A 22,388-nucleotide genomic window follows, 5' to 3' on the forward strand; every position below is an offset into this window, starting at 1 on the left:
ACACCCACTAGGATGGTTACTATTTAAAAAAAAATTGTCAGCAAGGATGTGGAGAAATTGGAACCTTTGTACACTATTGGTGTGATTATAAATGGAGCAACTGCTATGGGAAATGGTATGGAGGTTCCTCAAAACATTAAAAATAGGGCGCCTGGGTGGCTCAGTTGGTTAAGTGACTGCCTTCGGCGCAGGCCATGATCCTGGAGTCCCGGGATCGAGTCCCACGTTGGGCTCCCTGCTCGGCAGGGAGTCTGCTTCTCCCTCTGACCCTCCTCCCTCTCATGCTCTCTCTATCTCATTCTGTCTCTCAAATAAATAAATAAAATCTTTAAAAGAAAAACATTAAAAATAGAACTACCATGCGATCCAGCAATCCCATTTCCAGATATATACCCAAAAGAATTGAGAGCTGAGTTTCAAAAGTTTCAAAGAGATATCTGCACACCTATATTCATAACAGGGCTATTCACAATAGCCAAGAGGTGGAAGCAAGCCAAATATCCATCCACAGATGAACGGAAAAACAAAATATGGTATAGACACACAATGGATTATTATTCAGCCTTAAAAAGGAAGCCTGTCACATGCTACAACATGGATGAACCTTGAGGACATTACGCTATGTGAAATAAACCAGTCACAAAAAGACAAATACTGTATAATTCTACTTATATGAGGTACCTAAAGTAGTCAAATTCATAGAAACAGAGAGTAGACTGGTGGTTACCAGGACTGGGGGAGAGGGAGGAAAGGGAAGTTTCTGTTTAGTGGGTACAGAGTTTCCGATTGGAAAAGTTTGGGAGATCTGTTTCACAACAATGTGAATATATTGTTTTTTTTTGAGAGAGAGAGAGAGAGCATGTGCACTCAAGTGGGGTGTGGGAGGGGCAGAGGGAAAGAGAGGGAATCTTAAGCAGACTCCACGCCCAGAACGGAGCCCGATGCAGGGCTCAATCTCACAACCCTGAAATCAAGAGTCAGATACTTAACCAACTGAGCCACCCTGGCACCCCCAACAATGTGACTATACTTAGCACTAATGAATTGTACACTTAAAAACAGTTAAAATGGCAAATTTTACACTATGTGCTTTTTAACACAATGAAAAAAAGAAAAGGAAAAGAAGAGAACTCAGGACAACATGCTACTTCTTTAATGATTGCCATCATCAGTGTGGTATCATTGGTGTGTCAACATACCAAGTTAAAATGAGGGTAAAAGATAGGACAGCTTCTCTCTGGACCCATTTTATCTCTTGGAAAAAGAAATCAGTGCCAAGTTAATCCCAGGACCAAATCTCTCTACAATCACATTACTCGTGATGGTATCAACCAGTTCCCAGGAGCAATGGTAGCCGCCTTTGTGCTGCTACCACAGACTTGACTGTGATTTTTAGTCTAGTTACAAAGAGCAAGCACTCAGCTAAGTAGCTGCTGCACTGATTTTGAAATAACTTATGTGCAAAGACATCCTTAGCTGGCACCAAAGAAGTTTATAAAATCAGGTTACAGATGTCCTGAAGATAAAATGCTAACAACAGCTGAGTCACTGAACTATAGTGGAGATGCCATAATCTGGCATTTGAAGACTTTGGTTGCTGGAGAGAAAGGGAAGCAGCTATGTCATGTATCCATCAACTTGGTACCAATGAGTCCAACCTAATGGAGTAATGTCTTCCAGGCTGAGCTTTGAGAACTTAGTGTGGGCAGGAAGCCTGTGATGTGAGAAGTAGACATTGCACTATATCCCAAAGGACAGATCTCCTGAGATGCTTCACTTTGGTGGCACCACGCTGCACGCATTCTGCCAGCCCCCCTAGGAATCACACAGCTATTAATCTGGCATCAATAATTACTCACCCTGGACAGGTGGCTACTTGCTAGGCAATTCATTTCTATTCAGGTCGTGAGGAAGAAGTCACATTCTTCATTTACTAATCTAGTAATGGTTTGTAGGCTTTCTAAATAGATTTGATCTGCATGTGTGATTATGGTCTAACTTCCCTGGCATTGGAATATATCTTTAGAATTCTAGCTCTTACACTAGCAGCAGTGTGACCCTGGGCAAGTCATTAGCATTGGAGCCCCAGATTTGTCATCAGTAAAACAAGACCAATAATAGTTCTTTCATAGGGCTGTCATATAAATTAAATGATAGAACCTATATCAGAACCTGGCACATAGTAGATGCTGATGAGAAATCATTTCCCTTCCTTCTTCCATACTCTAGAGCAGGGATCAGCAAATTTTTTTCTGTAACAGGTAGTAAATATTTTAGGCTTTGCAAACCATCAATCTCTGTCACAATGACTCATTTCTGTCATTGCAGCCCAAATGCAGCCAGTGATGATGAGTACAGTTGTGTTTCAAGAAAATGTTATTTTAAAAATTAGGCACTGGGCAAGCTATAGTTTGCCGATCCCTATTACAGCACATAAGACACCACGCACTAAGTTAATCTTTCATCATTCTGTTTGATTTCATCTGCTCCAGACATGCCCTCTCCTCCTTTCTCTTCATTGCTTTTACCCCATTTCTTGACTGTTCCACAACAAATGGATCTAGTTCAATGGTTTGACTATTTTCACTTTTAATTTTAGGCCTTGAGAAGCCCCCACTGGAGGTGAACACTCAAGATTTGAGAACAATAGGTTCTGGGAAAATCAACCATATTTGAGCAAAATCCCCTCACCTCCCACTGAGAGATTGGGAAAGGAAGAACCCCTAGGAACTCACAGAGTTAATGGAGGAATTTTTATTTGTAGAGAAGAATAGGCTGTGACTTGTTTCTCAGGTTTAAAAATACTGCTTAATAAATATGCTTGCATTTGCTTGTGTATGTGTAAAGAACTTCCTACAGGACATATAAACTAAAACAACAGAGATCACCTTCAATGTGGTGGGGCCCCAACATGGGGAATGAGGAGGAGACAAAGGTTTTTACTGGATATTTTTTAAATATTTTATTTATTTACTTGAGAGAGAGCAAGTGTGAGAGAGCGAGAGTCTCCCTCTCCCTCTGCCCCTCCCCCCCTTGCGCATGCTCTCTCTCCCCAAAATAAATAAAATCTTTATTTATTCTAAAGATTTTATTTATTTCTTTGACAGGAGAGAGAGAGAGAGAGAGTGCAAGCAGGGGGAGCAGCATAGGGAGAGGGAGAAGCAGGCTCCCCACAGAGCAAGGAGCCCAACATGAGGCTCAATCCCATGACCCTGGGATCATGACCTGAGCCAAAGGCAGACACTTAACCAACTGAGCCACCCAGGCGCCCCTGGATATTTTTAAACATATATGTTTTTAAGCCTTGTGAATATATTATATATTCAAAGAAATTAATTTTCCTACAGAATAAAAAAAAATTATACAGAAATCTTTTCACATTCACAAAACCAGCCCACTGTAAGAAAGACTCCAATGTGAGGGGTGGGGAATGATGGGAACCTAAAAGGTGTCTAAGACACTTGTCACTCAGGTGTGATCCCAGGGATTGTATCACAGCCCCATAAAGTCCCTAATGTGATAGTGGGCTTTTACGTGCCTTCTACCTTGTATTCTGTGTGACTCAGAGAAGACGGGAGAACTTGGTACATGAAGGGAGGAGGAAACACACCACTCTCCATTTGGAGATACATCCAGAAAGCAGGATGTATTCCTCAGTGTTTTATAACTTCTTCATATCAGGCCAACATTCTTCCCATGGATATCCACACTCCCTCCCTTCTTGTCTCAGCGTGTGCCACATGTATACACTCTTCCCAGCCACCTAAACTCTCTAATCTTTTCTAAATGACACTTTCATTGGACTTTACTTTCAACTATCACCCTTTGCCTCATATTGCTCTCTCAACCCAATTCCTTGAGCTATGAATGATTCTCTCCCTTCTTAATCATCTATAATCCAGCTTCTACCTCCACTCTTTCATTGAGTCCATTTTTCTCTACGGCTCTCATTGACTATCTCAACCAAATCTAAAGGTTGCTTCTTTTTCTTTGTTCTTATTCTTCTCCATCTCCCTTTTGCAGAGAACAAAGCTAACGTCCATCTTACATCTCTTCTCCCCCTATTTACTTAACACCCAAGAATCCTCTCTGTCAAGTGGACCTCTTCCTTGTTCCTGCCTCATAACTGGGCTACAACTTGAGTCTCAGTTCCCACCCCTCCTTTCTCCATCTATCCTTATTCTCTCAAGGAATTAATCTATTCTCAAGACTTTACCTAGTGCGAAGGGTAAAGCACATGGAGCACGTGACTTATTAGCTGGGCAGCCCAGGAAAAGTGATTTCATCTCTCTGCACTCAGTTTCATCCACTCTAAAATGGGGATTCATTCATTCATTCAACAGTCTTTACTGAACACTTACTATGTGCCAGGCACCATTAGAGGTACATTAGATTCATTAGCAAACTAAACAGATAAACATTCATTCCCTCACAGAGCTCCCATTCTCTCAGGGGGAAATAGTAAATATACTAAAACAATAAGCATACTAAATAGAATTATATAAAATGACAGAATACAGTGAGAGCTGTAGAAAAAAACAAAAAGGGTTCAGGTTATACCTTTCATTTTTTTTAAAGATATATGTATTTATTTTAGAGAGATGGGGCAGAGAGAGGGAGAGAGAGAGAACGCAGATCTCACAACCCTGAGATCATGACCTGAGCGGAAACCAAGGGTCAGACACCTAAATGACTGAGACACCCAGGTACCCCATGGGTTATTTCTTTTAAAAGGCAGTCAGAGTAGGCTTCCCTAAGAAGTTAATATTTCAGCAGGCTCAAAAGAGGTTAAAAAAAATAAGAGCATCTGTTGGAAAGAGTGCAGGCAGAGAGAACTGACAAAGATCCTCAAGGCATGGGCATGCCCAGCTTGTTCTAGAAACAGCAGAGGCTGCTGGGAATGGGGTGAGGTGAGCATGAGGAAGAGCAGGTAGAAATCAGGTCAGAAAGGAAGTCAAGGGAACAGTCTTTGTAGGGCCTCTGAATGCAACAGGAGCTGTTGCAGGGTTTTGAGCAGAGGGGTGATATGATCTGATTCATGTCTCAAAAGGATCATTCTGGCTGCTGTATTAGAAATAGACTGTAATAGGAGCAGGATGGGAGCAGAGAGACCAGTCAGGAGGCTAGCACCAGAGTGGGAACACTGGACGGGGGAGAGAAGTGGTCCATTTTGGATAATAAAACCTACCTTGTAGGGCTGTTTGAGAATCCTATGAGAAAATTCCTGCAGGTAAAGTGCCTAGTAGATGTCTGATGCAAAGAAGATGTTAAATAACACCTTCTCTTATTATGTTCTATTTGCAGGTAGAATAGGTTCTCTGGGTCACTACAGGCAGATCAAAGCTAGAGTGTGATATCCAAGGTCAGCTGACCTGGGGGTTGGCAGCTGCCCCACTGAAGTGATAAAGGGAGGTTGGACTGACCAAGGGGCTTAATCTTCGTTTAACCTTTACTTCATATCCCAACTCCAGGACAGTGTTTCCAACTGCCTACAAGACACTTCCTCTTTAACAGTTCTATCATATGATCAATATCAATGATATTGATCAATGATTGATATTGATCAATGATATTGATCAATGTATCGATTTTTTTAATTTCCTGCCTCCCCTCCACCTCTAGCCAGCTATGCATCCAAACGTTTTCTTCTATTAAATATACACCAGTCCCCAGAGGCTGGACACTTGGCTTCATCCTTGCATAATAATGGAAACAAAACATGCTACCATTGGAAGCTGGTATTGTGGCCACCCTCTGCTTAAAACACCTCTATTTACAAAAGAAAAAACAAGGCCCAGAACAAAACATGATTAGCCATGGGCCTCTCTAGGCTTTAATGACTGAGCAATGCTTGGACCCAGTTTTCTGGATCCTGCTTCCCTCAACAGCCCTCCCAACCCGTGCCTGTCCCACATCACACAGTCCCTCAGATTGGCTGCCACAGGCCAGTTCTCTCTGCCCTGGTCACCATCACAACTGCCATGACCTCCTTCCTGTTACTGTCAACTAAATATTCCAGAAAGCCTACTGGCGGCCATGACCTACTCTGCTTTCAGTGTGCTGGCTCTGGGTTCAAACTCTTACTCTGTGATTACTAGCTGTGAGGCCTAAAGCAAGTTTCCTAACCCTGTTCTGCCTTCGCCTCTTCATCTGAAAAAGTCCTACCTCCCCCCAGGACTTAAATAGAATAAGGCCTGTGAAGCTCTTATCACAGAGCCAAGCACGAAATTAGAGCCCAAGAAGCATTAGTTATTGTGGGTTTTATTACTAGTCTCAGTCACTTGCAGAGAAGTTGCCATGGGTGCCGGGTGAACATATTCTAACTGCCTTGTACTGGCCTTCAGGGCCTTGTAGCCACCAGGTCTATTATATGTATGGGAACTTTCGCTGCTCTCTGTTCACAGACTTTCCAGTCTGGACAGCTCTCTGTACCCCCCACCCCCCATAAACATGCTCATTCCCAGATCCCTCCTCTGTGTTTTGGTTTATGCTCTTCCTGCCTGAAATACCCACTGTCCTTCTCTCTGTCTTAATCCGGGCATTCCCTTCAAAACTCCACCAAAGGTTCGGCACTTCACAAGAACTTCCCAGGCAAATCCTGACTCCCCTGATACCCCTTTTTTTTTTTTTTTTTACAATACTACAGTATTTACATGCAGTATATATTGATCACTTTCTTACTGAGGCATGGGCTCTCGAGCAGGCTACCCGGTCTCTCTCAGCTTCAGTCTCCTTACCCATACAATGGGGTTAATATTAGGGTTGTTGTGAGAATTGGATACATACATTCTTAGTAAACATAATCATTAATATATGTTACCATTACATACTGACATTAACTTTTCCTTGGTTTTACACACCTTCATTTTCTTCCTTCAGGTTAGCCTGTCTATGTGTGCAATACTTAATCTAGTGTCTTAAAATCACAGCTTAAATTATGGAGCTCAGTCCTGAGAATTCTGATGGCTGTCCTCAAAGATTTCATCTAATAATCCACTCTAAAAGTACAGATTTGGGGCGCCTACTGGCGGGTGGCTCAGTCACTTAAGCGAACTGACTCTTGATTTAGGCCCAGGTCATGATCAAGCCCCACGTTGGGCTCTGTGCTAGGCGTATAGCCTGCTTAAGATTCTCTCTCTCCCTCCCCCTCTGCCCCTCCCCCCTCCCCTCACCCTATTCCCCCACTCTCACTCTCTCAAAAAATGAATAAATAAAAGTACAGATTTATCCCAAATATCAACTCCTCATCTCAGAGCCGATGGGCAGTACACAGTATAGGAAGCATGGTTATTAGCCAGGGGCCTCAAAAAGGAGAAAGATTGGAGAAAAACAAAGATTTCCCCCCAAAATTAGAAATATCTGGTCTATTTCTATAGGGAATTAACATTGGGAATGGAAAGCTCTTCTGGGGTTAGAACAAACAAATAAAAAATCAGTGAGGATGACAGTATTGTATTCGTGTACTCCTGAGGTACTGGTGTGTGCTCAGCTACTGTCTGACCTTATTTTGCATTCCACTCAAAGGGCCCACCATTCGTCAGGAGCCATGTTAGGTGTGAGCAATATCAACAGAGATTCCTACACCAAGCAGGGACACATGGAGCTAATGCACTGACAATGATGCATAATCTGCCACAATGCAGTGATCATTATTGTTTTCTCTTTTCTTCCTTCAAGGAATCAGGCTTATCAAACATGGCAACACTTCTTATAATGACAATAGGGAGGGACTGACCTTTTCCCAGCATCACTTCCAAAGATCAGGTAAGAAATCCTGCAAGTTAAGAAGACCACCTTACCTCTATTTTTTCCCATATGGCTTCATAGTTGTCTTGGTGTTGAATATCTTGCATCAGTTTCTGAATTAAAGCAGACTTTGTGGCAGAATGGCTCTCATTTTTCTCAGAGGATGCAGCTCTCTCTGACTTCTCATCGATGTATTTTTTCATACCAGAGAGAGGCATGCACAACTCCTCGTCAGAAAGAATGTCACTCAGGGGCCCCGACTCCATGCTCTCCCCCAGGGAAGAGGCTATGTCACTGGATGAGCTCGGAGACACTCTGCCTAGCCTCGTATGCTTCTTCTTGACGTGGTACATTGGATAGATCTCAGAATCCGAGTTCATTTCAGACAGTTCCCAGTCATCAATATTTTGGATGGTTTCCCCTCTGGGTTTCTGAGGCAGAAGCTTTGTTAGGTTCTCCAACTTCAACGCTAAGACTTCGGTCTGCTTCAGATGAGAGGGTAGTGCTAGGTATTCGTCAGAGCCATACCAGGCCTCCACCACCTGACCATTCCTGGTGACGTGACTTGGCGAGGAAGAGTAACTTTTTTTGCTTTTGTTTTTTGAAAGAAGGGGTACTGGAGACATGACGTTGTCTGAGCCAACAGAGCATTCGCTACTTTGAGTAAAAGGTGGTGAACTGGATGTTTCTGACTGCACTGGCAATTTGGCCTTCCAACTCTTCTTATGACATGGCTCGGGTGAGGATGTGGAAATGGAATCTGTTTCTGGCCCCTCTACGGCCTTGGGAGTACCTGAAGGAATTCCACTGGACACAGCTGAGCTCCTCATGCTTTCAGCCTGCTTGCCTGAACCTGCTCCACGTTTCGGTGTTCGGCACAGAGGCACCTCTTCTGGGGCCTTGTGTGGCTTTTTAAGTCGAGGTTTCTCTTTATGACAGTCACTAAGCCTTCCCAGGCTGGAGGATATTTCCTTCACGTGACTTTTGACGGTGTTTTCAAGATTCCCCTCCCCCACCTTGTGCAAACACTCATACGACTGGCTGGCAGCAGAAGGGCTGTTGGGATAGGAAGACTGTAACACCAGACAAAGCTTGGATCTGTCGGGAGGATCCACCAGAGAGGGGGTGCTTCTGCTCATCTCAGGCTTGAGATCAGCCATCTGCTTCTTTCCATCAGTGCCTTTCAGATTATTCTTAAAAGTTTCCTCTTTAAGGAAAAGCCCTCTTTTTGGCAATGTGGGCTGCGTGGGGGAGTCCTCATTGTAATTAAAGCAATCTCGGATGGATCGCTTAGGAGTTGCATTTTCACAAGGCAGAGGCTGTTGGTTCTTTGTCCCAAGTTGGAAGGAGGAACTGGATTCTTGCTTCACAGGCTCAGGAGGGTGTTGATCGGCATTTGTCAGAGCTTCCCCTGAAGATGACGTCCCGGGCATTAAGCCCAGTGGCTCCTCGACTGTCAAAGCACTGTCTTCCTCACATCCACCTTTGTCATCTGCTGAAAGAGGTACTTCAGATGTCTCCTCACTAACTGCTTCGCTGCAGTTGGAAGGGATGGGGTCGGTCACCACCGTGAGTAACCCAACACTTCGGATGAGCTCGGGGAACTCCTTTTCCATCTCACTGTAGCTCCAAGAGTCAAAGGGTTTGGTTTTGACCTGGCTAGAGGTCATGTCACCTAGGCCACCGAGCAAATCCTCACTTGGACTGTAGTCAGACAGTTCGAAAGCAGTAATACCACAATCCAGAGACAAGTAATTTTGAGAGCATTTGATAGTTAACTGTCCTGAGTCATCCACTTCTGTTAGAGAATCAAGCCGGCCCTGAAACAGACAAGGGCAACAGTTTCAGTAAATGCTACATCAATTACACTCAACTGCTATTCAAATAAAATCTCAGCAGAGGCCACCGTAAAGGGCAAAAATGCAGCAGTCTCAATTGCTTCTGGTTTAACATACAGAAAGGCATATTAATCAATTATATTGCTTTCTATAGTATCCTGTTCTTAAATATTTGGGGATTTTTCTTTAACCTGGAGAATAGAGGCTTGATAGAAATGGTCAAGGTTGAGCCAAAAATATCCATTCTTGCCTAAACTTTCCAATTTAAAATAGCCCATAGTTCATTTAATAAGCATTTCTAGTGTGATGCCTTAAGTAATAAAATTCTGTGAACAAAGTAATATAAGAGTAAAATGTCCATGAACATCTGCCTTGCATATTGCTATCACTCCAGCACTGACCACAGTGGCTACCTTATAGAAGATGCTCAATAAATATGTTTAAGTGGTATAATTAATTACACTAAGTCTGTCATGTTAACTTTTTATTCACAAATCACAGGAAGGTGAACTACGGAATTTGCATACCTCACAGAAACAGTTCAGAACCAGCTTCTCTTTGTACCCACCCTTTTGAAGATAAACACAGGTAATCCTGGAGAAAAGTAATGAATATCAAAACTTACCATCTTAGTCCCTGTCCCCTCTCTTTGCACGCATTTTTCTCCCCCTCTTCCATTTGTGTATGTTACATACCAACTGCCTCCCTCCCTTGTTATTTATAATTCAAGGTAGGCCAGTCTGATTTGAAATCCCCCTGTGCTAAAAAATAGCTTTACAAGTAAGTATTTTTAATTTTTAATCTTTGACTATGTGATGAAGGCTTTTGTCTCATCACTAATGCAGTTTCTTTTTTTAAGATTTATTTATTTGAGAGGAGGAGGCAGAGGGAGAGAGAGAACCCTCAAGCTGACTCCCCACTGACCATGGAGCCCGACTCAGGGCTCGATCCCAGGACTCTGAGATCATGACCTGAGCCGAAATCAAGAGTTGGCTGCTTAACTGACTGAGACTCTCAGGCACTCATCACTAATGTGGTTTCTAATACCACACAACAAATGGGGAGATTTTTGATTAACGATTTGTTTAAGACAGAAGGGCCCTGGAATCCTTTTATGCCTGCCAGCTAAGGAGATCCTGATCTGATCTAGCCCCTTAGGAGATGAAGGAAGGAAACTGAAAAGTGAAGGGTCGTTATATCCCCAGACCTCTCTTCTACTGGAGGAGGAAGTGGGTGAGCAAACTGAATCCAGAAGTCATGTGGTTGCTGAACCCTGTGTCGTTTCAGCCAGGTTATCCCAAGATCTGGCCATTCTGGGACCTCACACTGGGTTTTTGTTCATTCGTTCATTTCGCTTTTGGAAATTTTCTCTCCCTTCACACCTTCACCTTGCCTTTACCTCCTACTCCCCTCAATGGTACTCCACAATATCCAGATAAAGAATAATAATAATAAGCCTCATTTACTCATTTAACTTTTCTAAACTTCAGTTTCCTCATGTATAAATGGGGATGGTTGATTACTACTATTACTTTTTTTTTTTAAAGATTTTATTTATTTATTTGACAGAGAGAGATGGCGAGAGAGGGAACACAAGCAGGGGGAGTGGGAGAGGGAGAAGCAGGCTTCCCGCCAAGCAGGGAGCCAGATGCGGGGCTCGATCCCAGGACCCTGGGATCATGACCTGAGCCGAAGGCAGACGCTTACCGACTGAGCCACCCAGGGGCCCCACTACTATTACTTTTTCATTTAATCCTCACAATAACTTTCTTCTGGGGTCTGTACTATTGTCCCTGTTTTATAGGGGACATATTAGAGGAGCCTAAGCCAAAAGAAGGTACATAACTAGCATATGGCCTTGCACCTAGGGGCCAAACTAAGCCTTAAATGGAGGCTTTCTGACCCAGAGTCCATACTCTGACCTCTGTATAATAATTTTCTCTGATTCATTGGATATGATTTCAAACAGACATACCCAATCCTCCAGTTTGTACTCCACATTGCCACATTGTAAAAAGTAACCTTGGGGCGCCTGGGTGGCACAGTCAGTTAAGCGTCCAAATCTTAGTTTCGGCTCAGGGTGGTAAGATCGAGCCCCATGTTGGGCGCCATGCTCAGGGAGTCTGCTTGGGATTCTCTTTCTCTCCTCCCTCTGCCCCTTTACAAATTACAAACATGATGCTTAAAGTCCTTTATTAACTTCCTGCTGCTGGGTTAAAATCCCCAACCCTTCCAAGAACATGTAGAGGCCTCTTTCAAGCCGCTCTCTCCTCCCTGGCTACACCCAGCCACAGTGTTCTCTTTATAGTTTTTGAGCATAACGAGTTCCTTCTGCCTCAGGGCTTTTGCACATGCTATTTCCCTCTGTCAAAAAAGCTTCCCACTTACAACATCCCTTAACGAGTTTACTCTTACTTACCCCTCAGGCCTCAGATCAAACTTAACTTCTTCAACATTCCAAACTCCCACCTAAGTCAGAAGTTTTTTCTTATAAGCTCTCATAAGACTATGTTGTTCATTGAATCAACATAGTTTTATGAGAGCTTATAAGAAAAATGATCTCACTGTTATGAGGAATTCTTAATCTCAGGAACAAACTGAGGGTTGCTGGAGTGGTGGGGGGTGGGAGGGATGGGGTGGCTGGGTGATAGATACTGGGGAGGGTATGTGCTATGGTGAGCGCTGTGAATTGTGTCAGACTGTTGAATCACAGACCTGTACCTCTGAAACAAATAATACATTATATGTTTAAAAAAAAGAAGAAGATAGCAGGAAGGGAAAAATGAAGGGGGGGAAATCGGAGGGGGAGACGAACCATGAGAGACTATGGACTCTGAGAAACAAACTGAGGGTTCTAGAGGGGAGGGGGGTGGGGGGATGGGTTAGCCTGGTGATGGGTATTAAGGAGGGCACATACTGCATGGAGCACTGGGTGTTATATGCAAACAATGAATCATGGAACACTACATCAAAAACTAATGATGTAATGAATGGCGACTAACATAACATAATAAAAAAATAAAACTATGTTGTTTTAACTTTAAGCATTTACCTCAATCTGTAAGTAAATACTATTGTGATTATTTGATATTTGTTTCTCCCATTGGTTTTAAACACCACAGGAGTATGAATCACATAGAAAATGGCTGACTCAACAGAACACTTGCAACACTTAGCATGGTGGTATGCATAGAGTAAGCAATCACAGATGTATCTGTTGAATAAAAGAATGAATGCATGAATGAGGACGTTTTGGAATGTAACTCTATGATTTCGTGTAATTTCTTCCTCTGATTATGTAGTTTTAGTTGACTCTAGTGATTAAAAGCCCAAGTTTCAGAATCAAATGTGACCACGAGCCAGTAGCCTGATGTCACTAAACCTCATTTCCTTCATTTGTAAAAAGCAAATGACAAGCCATGTCAAGGGTTGTTGTGAGTCTTAAAGGAGTTAATAACATGGATAGGTGCTCAATAAATGTTCACTCTTATCACTTATTATATTATTACTTTTACTAATCAAGTATATTGAGGGGGCAAGTTTCATCAAAATGAGAGGTATCCCTATGCGAAATTACACTTCACAAAAATGGGAAACTAGTATTAACTGCCAATCTCAATAAAAATTATCTAAATGGAATTGTGTGGCTTTTATGCTTCATACCTGGACCAAACCCTTTAAATAACAAAGTCAGAAGCCCAAACCACCAAGGAATGAGCCAGCCAAACAAAAGTCACACTTTATGCAATTTTTAAGAGAGTAATATGGAACCTCTTATTTAAAAGCAGCTTGTATTTATTTAAATTTTTAAATTTGGTTGTTCAGTACTCAGAATCTATTCCTTCACACAATCAGTATTATAAATGATGGTTAAGTTCCCAAGCTATCCCATAAGTTGGTATTTAAATTACTAACTACAGCATTAAGGAGGGCATGTGTTGTGATGAGCACTGGGTGATATACGCAACTAATGAATCGTTGAACACTACATCAAAAACTAATGATGTACTATATGTTGGCTAACTGAACATATAATAAAAAAAGAAAAGAAAAACAAAACAATAAATAAATAAATTACTAGCTAGTTGAAATTTGGGTTATTTTCTATCATTTTTATCATAAAAGTACAGCACTGCAGCTACTTAAGTAAGGTGAAAGAGGTTTTAAGTAGAAGTGTTTCTATGATGGGTAGAGAAAAAGAAATTTGAGAGTTCAGGTAAAAATTAGACCCCTACAAGTGTCAGTCACCTGTTTCTCTAGCCCTGGGAAAGTATTTTGTGTCCACCGTGATGGTCACAGACTCCTAAGATCAGGGATACTGTTATGCTTGAAAATAACTGGTACTCAATAAAAGATATTAGATGAATACATGGTGTGAGACTACATTTCAGATAATAGGGTATGGCTACATTTTCCTAAGTCTTCCCCTGAAGATCCTTTCCCTAGCCAGTCTTTTGTTTGGGAAAGAAAATACCATACTCAAAAACACTTGGTGCCCCAAAGGGAACCCTCTCCCATCCTGTTCCCAACCAGGCCAACTATTTCTGTACATGGCTGACTGTCACTTAGAGGTAACTATTTTTAATAAGACTGCATTTTTAATGTGGAAAAAATCCCTCCCTGAAAAACAAAACAAGGAACAGCACACAGCGTATCATTTCATATCCTAAAGACCAAATGATAAGCATCTACCCATGCATTGTTTTTAACACAGTTTGTTATTAAGAACATTCTTCAAAAGTACTTTTTCTAGATTTCACCATGCAATTTTAAAAAAAGAAAGTTCTGGGCGCCTGGGTGGCTCAGTCATTAAGCGTCTGCCTTCGGCTCAGGTCATGATCCCGGGGTCCTGGGATCGAGCCCCGCATCGGGCTCCCTGCTTGGTGGGAAGCCTGCTTCTCCCTCTCCCACTCCCCCTGCTCGTGTTCCCTCTCTCGCTGTGTCTCTCTCTGTCAAATAAATAAATAAAATCTTAAAAAAATAAAATAAAATAAAAAAGAAAGTTCTCTGAGGTATCTCAGAGGAGATGAATAATAAGTTTCATTTCTTAAAATATTGCTTGGTAATACTAATATTTTTAGCCCCGTGGCTTTGTTCTGGACCACTGTCCCAGACAGTTTTCTGATGCACATAAGTAATAGTCTCAGGTGGGTAGAGGGGTGAGGAAGAGTGCACGTTGTTTTTACAGTCCTTTTTTACTTCAGAAATATCACATTTAATTGTGAAGGGCCATTAGCTATGTCATGGCTGCCTAGCATTGTGTCAACTCAAATGTACCTCGATTTAATATGCTATGAAGCAGTTTCTCAGATGAAGCTTATGTTTTATGGAGATGGTAATTTATTCACTTTATTGCTGGCTTCAATCTTCTCTGAGACATCAAGGAAACTCTTCCCCCACTTCCCCAATTTGAAACAAAATTTTTGCTTTGTTCCTCACCCATAATTAAGTTAACTGAAGCTCTAGTTCCAAATGTCTTCTTAGATCTTTCTTCTTTTAACATTACATTTTGCTACCAATGAATATGAGATAATATTCATAATTTAGAGACTCGAAGATCTCCCTATTAAAATGCCCCCAAAGTTCTATCAGTGTCCACTGTTACGTCAAGGTCAGTTTTGTACACTGACTTAGTGTTCTTACTGAGAAGAGAGTTGGAAATAGAATTTTACTGTTTTAATCATGGGTACAGTAAAAAATGTTGTATGCCCCCCCCACCCCTTCCTCCCCTAATCTCACTACATGGTGTTTGTTACACTTCAACTACTAACATATACATTCACAGACCTCTTACCAGAATGCCACACACACCCCGAGTCTTTAGACCACATGAACTAGATTCTTGATCAGATTCCTTTTAGGCCTACCATGTTGGGATTCTATGGTTCTGAATATGTTCTGGAGAGTAGCAGTAGACCGAGAAGAGCAAGTAATGATAGGAAAATGGAAAGCAAAGCAAAGTTTACTTTCTGATAGGCAAGGGGAAAAGACACAAAAATATTTTAGTATGTTTTATTTATACTATAGTCAATATTTTTAAGAATCTCCATTTTCTACAGGCTAAAATTATAAGTCAAATGAATAATTTCCAAGATAAATCCTAGTCCATCAACCTGAAATTGTATCTCCCTCTTCTATCCCTAAAGTAGTGATTATCTGCATTATTTAATTGAATTCAACTCATGAGACTTTTATTTACAATGATACAAATAAGGCGCTATGGGAGATAGAGATGATTCTAATCTGGTACCAACACTCATGCAGTTCAAATCCAGCATGTACTCTGTCATGATATAAATGGACATATGACAAGGGCTAGTAGAAGAACACACAAAGTGCTTCGGGTACGTGCTCTAGAAAGACAAATGCATTCCCACAGAGAGGGTAAGTATCATGTGGGCAAAGTGCTTACTTACCACACCATCTGGCATATGGTAAGTTTTTAATCACTGTTTGCTATTGTGTTCATATTATTAACAGTTACTACCTGTGTGATTTTACCTCTCTCAACCTCAGTCCTATTACCTGATAGATGGATACAATATCATCTGTGAAATAAGAATACCAGCACCTTCCCTGCCTACCTCCCAGAACTGTTTTGAGGATCTAACAAAAATATTAAGGTGATTCCTAAGATGTATTATTACTCATCTTTGAATGCCTAGTGTCGTATATATAGTAAGAAATCAGTAAATATTTCAGGGAGATAGAAAGGAAAGCAGGAAGGAAGGGAGGGGCGGAGGAGAGGAGGAAAGAATTACTATTATTACAATAGAGCTTGATTAAGAGCTGGTTTTTTTGTTCTATTTAATTATTCCTAGATTTATGTCCTTAGGTAGTCACTTAACCTCTCTCAGATTCAGTTTTTCCATCTATAAAATGGAACTATTTTTAATATCTCTTACACTCCTTACTAAATGAAACAATAAATATAAAGTATTTATCAAAGTATCTGAAATATGAAAAATTTCAGTACAACACATTTTTTACACAATGTTGAGCTTTGCCCTATTTTTTTATTTGTTTAGTTGGTTGGTTTTGCTTTGGCAAAACATTTGCTAATATGCTTATAAAATATGGCCTGCGTCATATTTAAATAAAAGAACTAAACTTATGCATTTTGTTTTTGCAAAGACAGAGAGAAAACTTGCCACTTTTTCAACTTTCCAACTTATTCTTTAATGTGGCTCAGAAACTCAACTAACTTACAAAAAGAGAAAGTGAATTCACTTTCACTGGAAGGACATCTACAATTTCAGTTTATCAGCCTGTTTTATGCCATTTCCCTCTTCATTCTATAAATCTTTAATAGCTTAATGTATTCTATAAAGCTTAGAATTTTATCCTAATTCCTTTCCTGTTTTCCACAGTCCCAGTGTGCTTACTGGCAGAAACAAATACAACCAAGCAGTCTTTGAAATGTTCTCATGGAGTCACACTAGAGGCACAAACAGGACCAGGTTTCCATATCTTTAGGAAGGATGGTAATGGAAACAGTGCTTTAATTCATAGAAAAATATCCACAAAGCAGATGGCTAAGAATCCACTGTTCTTTTACCCTTCATACAACATATTCTTGCATATTTATGACAGAGCTAAAGAATTTCAAATATGAAAATGCACAAAATTGTTTCCAATCCAATCTGTAAATAACTGTTGAGCTCACATTGTGAGAACCATCATGGACACTACTTAATATAAACTCAAAACATAGAGCACTGGCCAGTGACAATTAGTTCGCCTCAATGGCTTTTCATCGTTACCTGGGCTAACCATCTCTTGAATGACCCAAGGTCAAATCAGTGCATGATGAACGTATTCCACAAAACAACAACGATGATAACAATAAACCCTAGCATATTGCTATATCTCCTGCTCTACAACAAAGAGTTGGTGATCAGTAAATGGTTATTTAATGAATAAATATGTAAAATGAACTGGTTTTATCCAGTGATTTCTTATGCCCCCTTCTAGGAGTAGAAAGTGGGCAGATCTGATGACTGATCAATACTGGACATTGGACAGAGCCAGCAGGACACATAAGGAGGAACACTAACAACAACAAAAATATATATAGATTGGGGATGGCAGGTAGATATCTAAAGAAGGAGCTCTTCAGAATTTAGATCTATCTTTCCCAGTTCTCATCTCTACCTCATCGGTGTACACCTCATGACTACCACATTTAGGGCAGAGTTGGACAGTTTGGGATTCTTTGTAGTCTCCCAGGACCACAAGAGTCCCAGTCAGGGCCCCTCTAAGGATCCCATCTGGGAGGAATGGCATCTGGGCACTAACACACACACACACCCACATATTCATTCTGTGATTAAAAAAAGGACTCTACCAAAGTCTGTATCACCTCCCTCACTGCCACAGTAACAGGAAAAGCCAAATGAAAACAAAGAACATAAAGCTAGAAGTGAGCCCAGTAGCTTTTGATTCTCATAAACTTCCAGGGCCTGTGGGGAATTTGCTAAAGCAAGAGCATCATTATTATGAAAACAATAATTAACAAGTATAAATCATTTATGAGAATAGGCACAGATTTGTTTTGTGTTGTTAAAAATGTTGGAGCCACTGAAACATTAATTAATACTGAATTATGCAACACTCATTATAAGGCCTTTTAATCTTATTTATTTATATAAATAAACTTCCAAAATATATTGTAAACTTCTACAATATATATTTTATAAACTTCTACAGTATATATTTTCCACAAAACCAAGGGTAGGACATGAATGTGGATGTCAAGAGCCAAGGGACTATATATACACACACACATTCTATGATTCTATATGCGATATCTATCTAGCTATCTACACACATACACACACACACACACACTTGCTTAGTTAGCACAATGCTTTGCTCCTATATATGTTAATTTTATGTGGGATTAGGAGAGTTCATTTGGATTCAAATTCACTGTGTTCATTCTTTTCTCTTTTAAGATTTTATTTATTTATTTATTTATTTATTTATTTATTTATTTATTTATTTGAGAGAGAGAGTGTAAGCAGGAGTGGGAGGGAGGTGCAGAGTGAGAGGAAGAGGGACAAGCAGACCCCATGCTGAGTGTAGAGCCTGACACGAGGCTCAATCTCACGACCCCAAGATCATGACCTGAGCTGAAATCAAGAGTCTGATGCTTAATCAACTGAGACACCCAGGTGCCCCCACAGTGTTCATTCTTAAGCCATGCATCAAAAGTGACAACAACAAACTCTTTAAACTACTCTTAATATGAGTACAAAAAATCCAAATACATTGGTTGTGTAAAATCCTAAAGCTCATTTGACTCATTGCATCCAGAATAGTTTTTTCAAAGCATGAATTTAATCATGTCAATTCCCCTAACAAACTCTCCTGTTGTCCCTAAAATAAAGTCCAAATCTTCTAATATGACTTTTCATCTTCATAATCTGACCTCTCCTTCCCTATTAGTTCAAACCCTGGTGCCTTGAACTTTTTGCTCCAGTGTTGTCTATAGCTCTCTGAGCTTCTTACTCTCTTACTTCTGGATCTTTGATGAAGCCATTCCTTCTGTCTAGAACCTCTATTACTCAGTCTAATCCTGCTTCTCCTTCAGGTCCCAGATTGGACTCACTTCTTCTAGAAAAGCTTTCCTGTCTGAGTTAGGTGCCCCTTCTCTGTCCTCCGGTGGCATCATGTGGACTTATCACAATCTGCCCTTAATGTCTGTCCTTTTGTCTTTATTGGGTACTAGACTCCTTGAAGGCAAAGACCACATTTTGATCACTATTACATTCTTAGCACCTAGTGCCTAGCCATAGTAAGTGCTCAATAAATATTTATCGAATAACTGAATGGGGAACAAGAAGCCAGGTTAGCACCAACCACAATGGGTAGTATCTGTGCAAACTATCAGGTGTGAATTAACTCTGGTCTAAAGTTTTATTCACATTAGAAGGGCCCTAGCCTCCGGTCACTATACGTAGATTCAAAGCCCAGCTCAGGACCTGATTATTTACCTACAAAGAATTCCTATCCCACATCTCTGAACTGAAAACATTCTCCAATGGTCACACTTAATAGCACATTACTTGGCTTCAAATACCCACCTCCTTTGTCTCTTCAGAGAAAGCTTGCAGAATGTCCGTCTGCCTGGTGTAGTTGCCATTGGCGTCCTGCAGACCCTGCAGAATCCGCTCCCGCAGAACCAGCACGGAGACTCGGAGCTGGTGCCAGAGGAGCTGTACGGCATGGATGTCCACAATCACATTGACGGAGTAGGACAGCAGCTTCAGGGAGAACTCCGTTTCGAGGAGCGCATGGATTTGCTCCACATGATCCGAAATATCTTCACAAATGTCCTGCAGTAAAGAAAACCAAAATACATGAAGACTATTTAGCCTTATTCTAGGGACGGGGGTGGGGGGGGTGAGTCACTCCTTCACTTGACACCAGTTGTCAGGGCCCCCAGGTCAGGTAAACCACATGTCGGATGACCTGCCTTTGTTTTAGATCAGATACCTAGTGGCAGGCCGTATTCCTGGGCACTGGCCCTTCAGTGCACACAGCTAAGTTGATCTTTTTATAAAACAGAAAGGTGCTACTATTCTTTCCGATTTAATTATTTCACTTTGAAAGTTTAGCCAAGGTGAGAGGTCACCTCACAAATCCACTCTATTCTCTTTATTTACTGTTTGTTTGGATCCTGGCAAGGGAGCCAACAGCTGTTTTCTGGGCTAGTGGTGAGCCCCTCTGAGCGCACAATATCTCAGGATAGATGCGTCATCCAGATACTGAGCAGGAAGAAAGATGGGCTAGAATGTGTCCTTCACGGGAACTCCCAACCATTCTCAATGAGCCATGGGGTCGCCTTTGGTGTAAGAGACAATTGTCACATTTTCACAATAACAGATTTTAATATTTAAATTCATAAGGAATATCTAAGTTTCAACCCACAGTTTGTAATCAGAATCACTCTTTTCTTAAACCTTTCTATTTGAGTATAGTCGACACACAATGTTACATAAGTTTCAGGTGCACGACATAGCAATTCAACTTCTCTAAATGTTATGCTATGCTCACCACCAGTGTAGGTATGATCGGTCACCATACAGCGCTATTACAATATCACTGACTATGTTCCCTATGCTGTGCCTTTTATCCCTGTGATACTTATTCATTGCATAACTGGAAGTCTGTATTTCCCACTCCCCATCCCCCATTTTACACATCCTCCCTCCCCCCTTCCCTCCAGAAACCATCAATTTGTTCTCTATATTTATAGGTCTGACAGAATTACTCTTAAGAAAGAAAGCCAGAGCAAAATAAGTCAATCAGAGAAAGACATGTATCATATGACCTCACTGATATGAGGAATTCTTAATCTCAGGAAACAAACTGAGGGTTGCTGGAGTGGGGGGTGGGGTGGGAGGGATGAGGTGACTGGGTGATAGACACTGGGGAGGGTATGTGCTCTGGTAAGCGCTGTGAATTGTGCAAGACTGTTGAATCACAGATCTGTACCTCTGAAACAAATAATACATTACATGTTAAAAAAAAAAAAAGAAGAAGAAGTTAGCAGGAGGGGAAGAATGAAGGGGGGGAATCGGAGGGGGAGACGAACCATGAGAGATGATGGACTCTGAAAAACATACTGAGGGTTCTAGAGGGGAGGGGGGTGGGGGGATGGGTTAGCCTGGTGGTGGGTATTGAGGAGGGCACATTCTGCATGGAGCACTGGGTGTTATACGCAAACAATGAATCATGGAACACTACATCAAAAACTAATGATGTAATGTATGGTGATTAACATAACATAATAATAAAAAAAATAAAATAAATTAAAAAAGAAAGAAAGAAAGCCAGAAAAAACCCAAGGACAAAGAAAGATAAAAATACAGTTTAGTTTTTAAGACCTGGACATTTTAAACAAAAACATTATTAAATCAAAGTTTCAATCTTTTCCACACGTACTATTAGGTAGGCAGACTTGGTGTTTGATATATCACTTGTCCTTATAATTTCCCAAACTTTCATTGTGCTGTCAGAGGCCCCAGCATGAAATGGGTAGCATCAGTGGTAATATTTACTTGAGCAATTTGAGTCCATTAAGCATCAAAAGGATGTACATGTCAGCTAAAAGTACTCAGTGATTCATTTTTAGTTATGCATCGGTGATTTTTTTTTAAATGGGGCTTTTATTTATGATTTTTGTTAAGGCTAAAATTTTAGGATAACATTTGAGGTCTGAGTCCTATCATGAGTATCCAGTCATTCTGTGCTGGAAACATAACCTTTCAATTTTATATAATTCAATTATTTATTTCTAAAGAAAAACTAAAATGGAATCTGTATTTACTGTGTAATAGTAGGCTAAAAAAAAAATCTATTGAAGAATGATGGGAAGTTGTGCTGAATTTTTAGTAATAATGTATAATTCCAATAAATGTTCCAATATTATTTCTTAAAATTCAAGAACTAATTGGTGATAGTTACATAAATTGGTGGTAATAATCTGATACAGACTAAAAGTTCAAAGGGATGTTGGAGTCCTAATTAGGTAAAGTTCTTACAAATGTGGCCCATGAGCACATGCAGTCCAAAAGAGAAGTGGGGCAAAAATCACATTACCTTATTAACCAGTACACGGGAACCACTCAGAGCTAGATTAGCCAGTCTCCGCTGCCCTTCGGCACATGACAGCAGGTGTCCACTGCTATCATCAAATATTCCATATTGCCTGAGTCTCAACGGATGCCTGCTTGGAGCATCTACTCTATTTGTCCCCTACACCTCTTATTCCTGATACCTTGACCACCATCCCAA

General features: G+C 40.9%; 1 protein-coding gene across 1 annotated transcript in view; it reads right to left on the reverse strand.

Annotated features, from left to right (window-relative positions):
• The window catches only part of AKAP6 (A-kinase anchoring protein 6), a 367,046-nt gene that overhangs the window by 255,144 nt on the left and 89,514 nt on the right, over window positions 1–22,388 (reverse strand). The window contains exons 2-3 of the mRNA XM_021695522.1: window positions 19,673–19,924; window positions 7,800–9,566 (exon numbers count right to left, since the gene is read on the reverse strand). Coding sequence (XP_021551197.1) covers window positions 7,800–9,566; window positions 19,673–19,924 — 2,019 coding nt within the window. The remainder of the gene's footprint in view (window positions 1–7,799; window positions 9,567–19,672; window positions 19,925–22,388) is intronic.

This window comes from Neomonachus schauinslandi, chromosome 9 (assembly GCF_002201575.2).
Source record: "Neomonachus schauinslandi chromosome 9, ASM220157v2, whole genome shotgun sequence".
Classification (NCBI taxonomy): domain Eukaryota; kingdom Metazoa; phylum Chordata; class Mammalia; order Carnivora; family Phocidae; genus Neomonachus; species Neomonachus schauinslandi.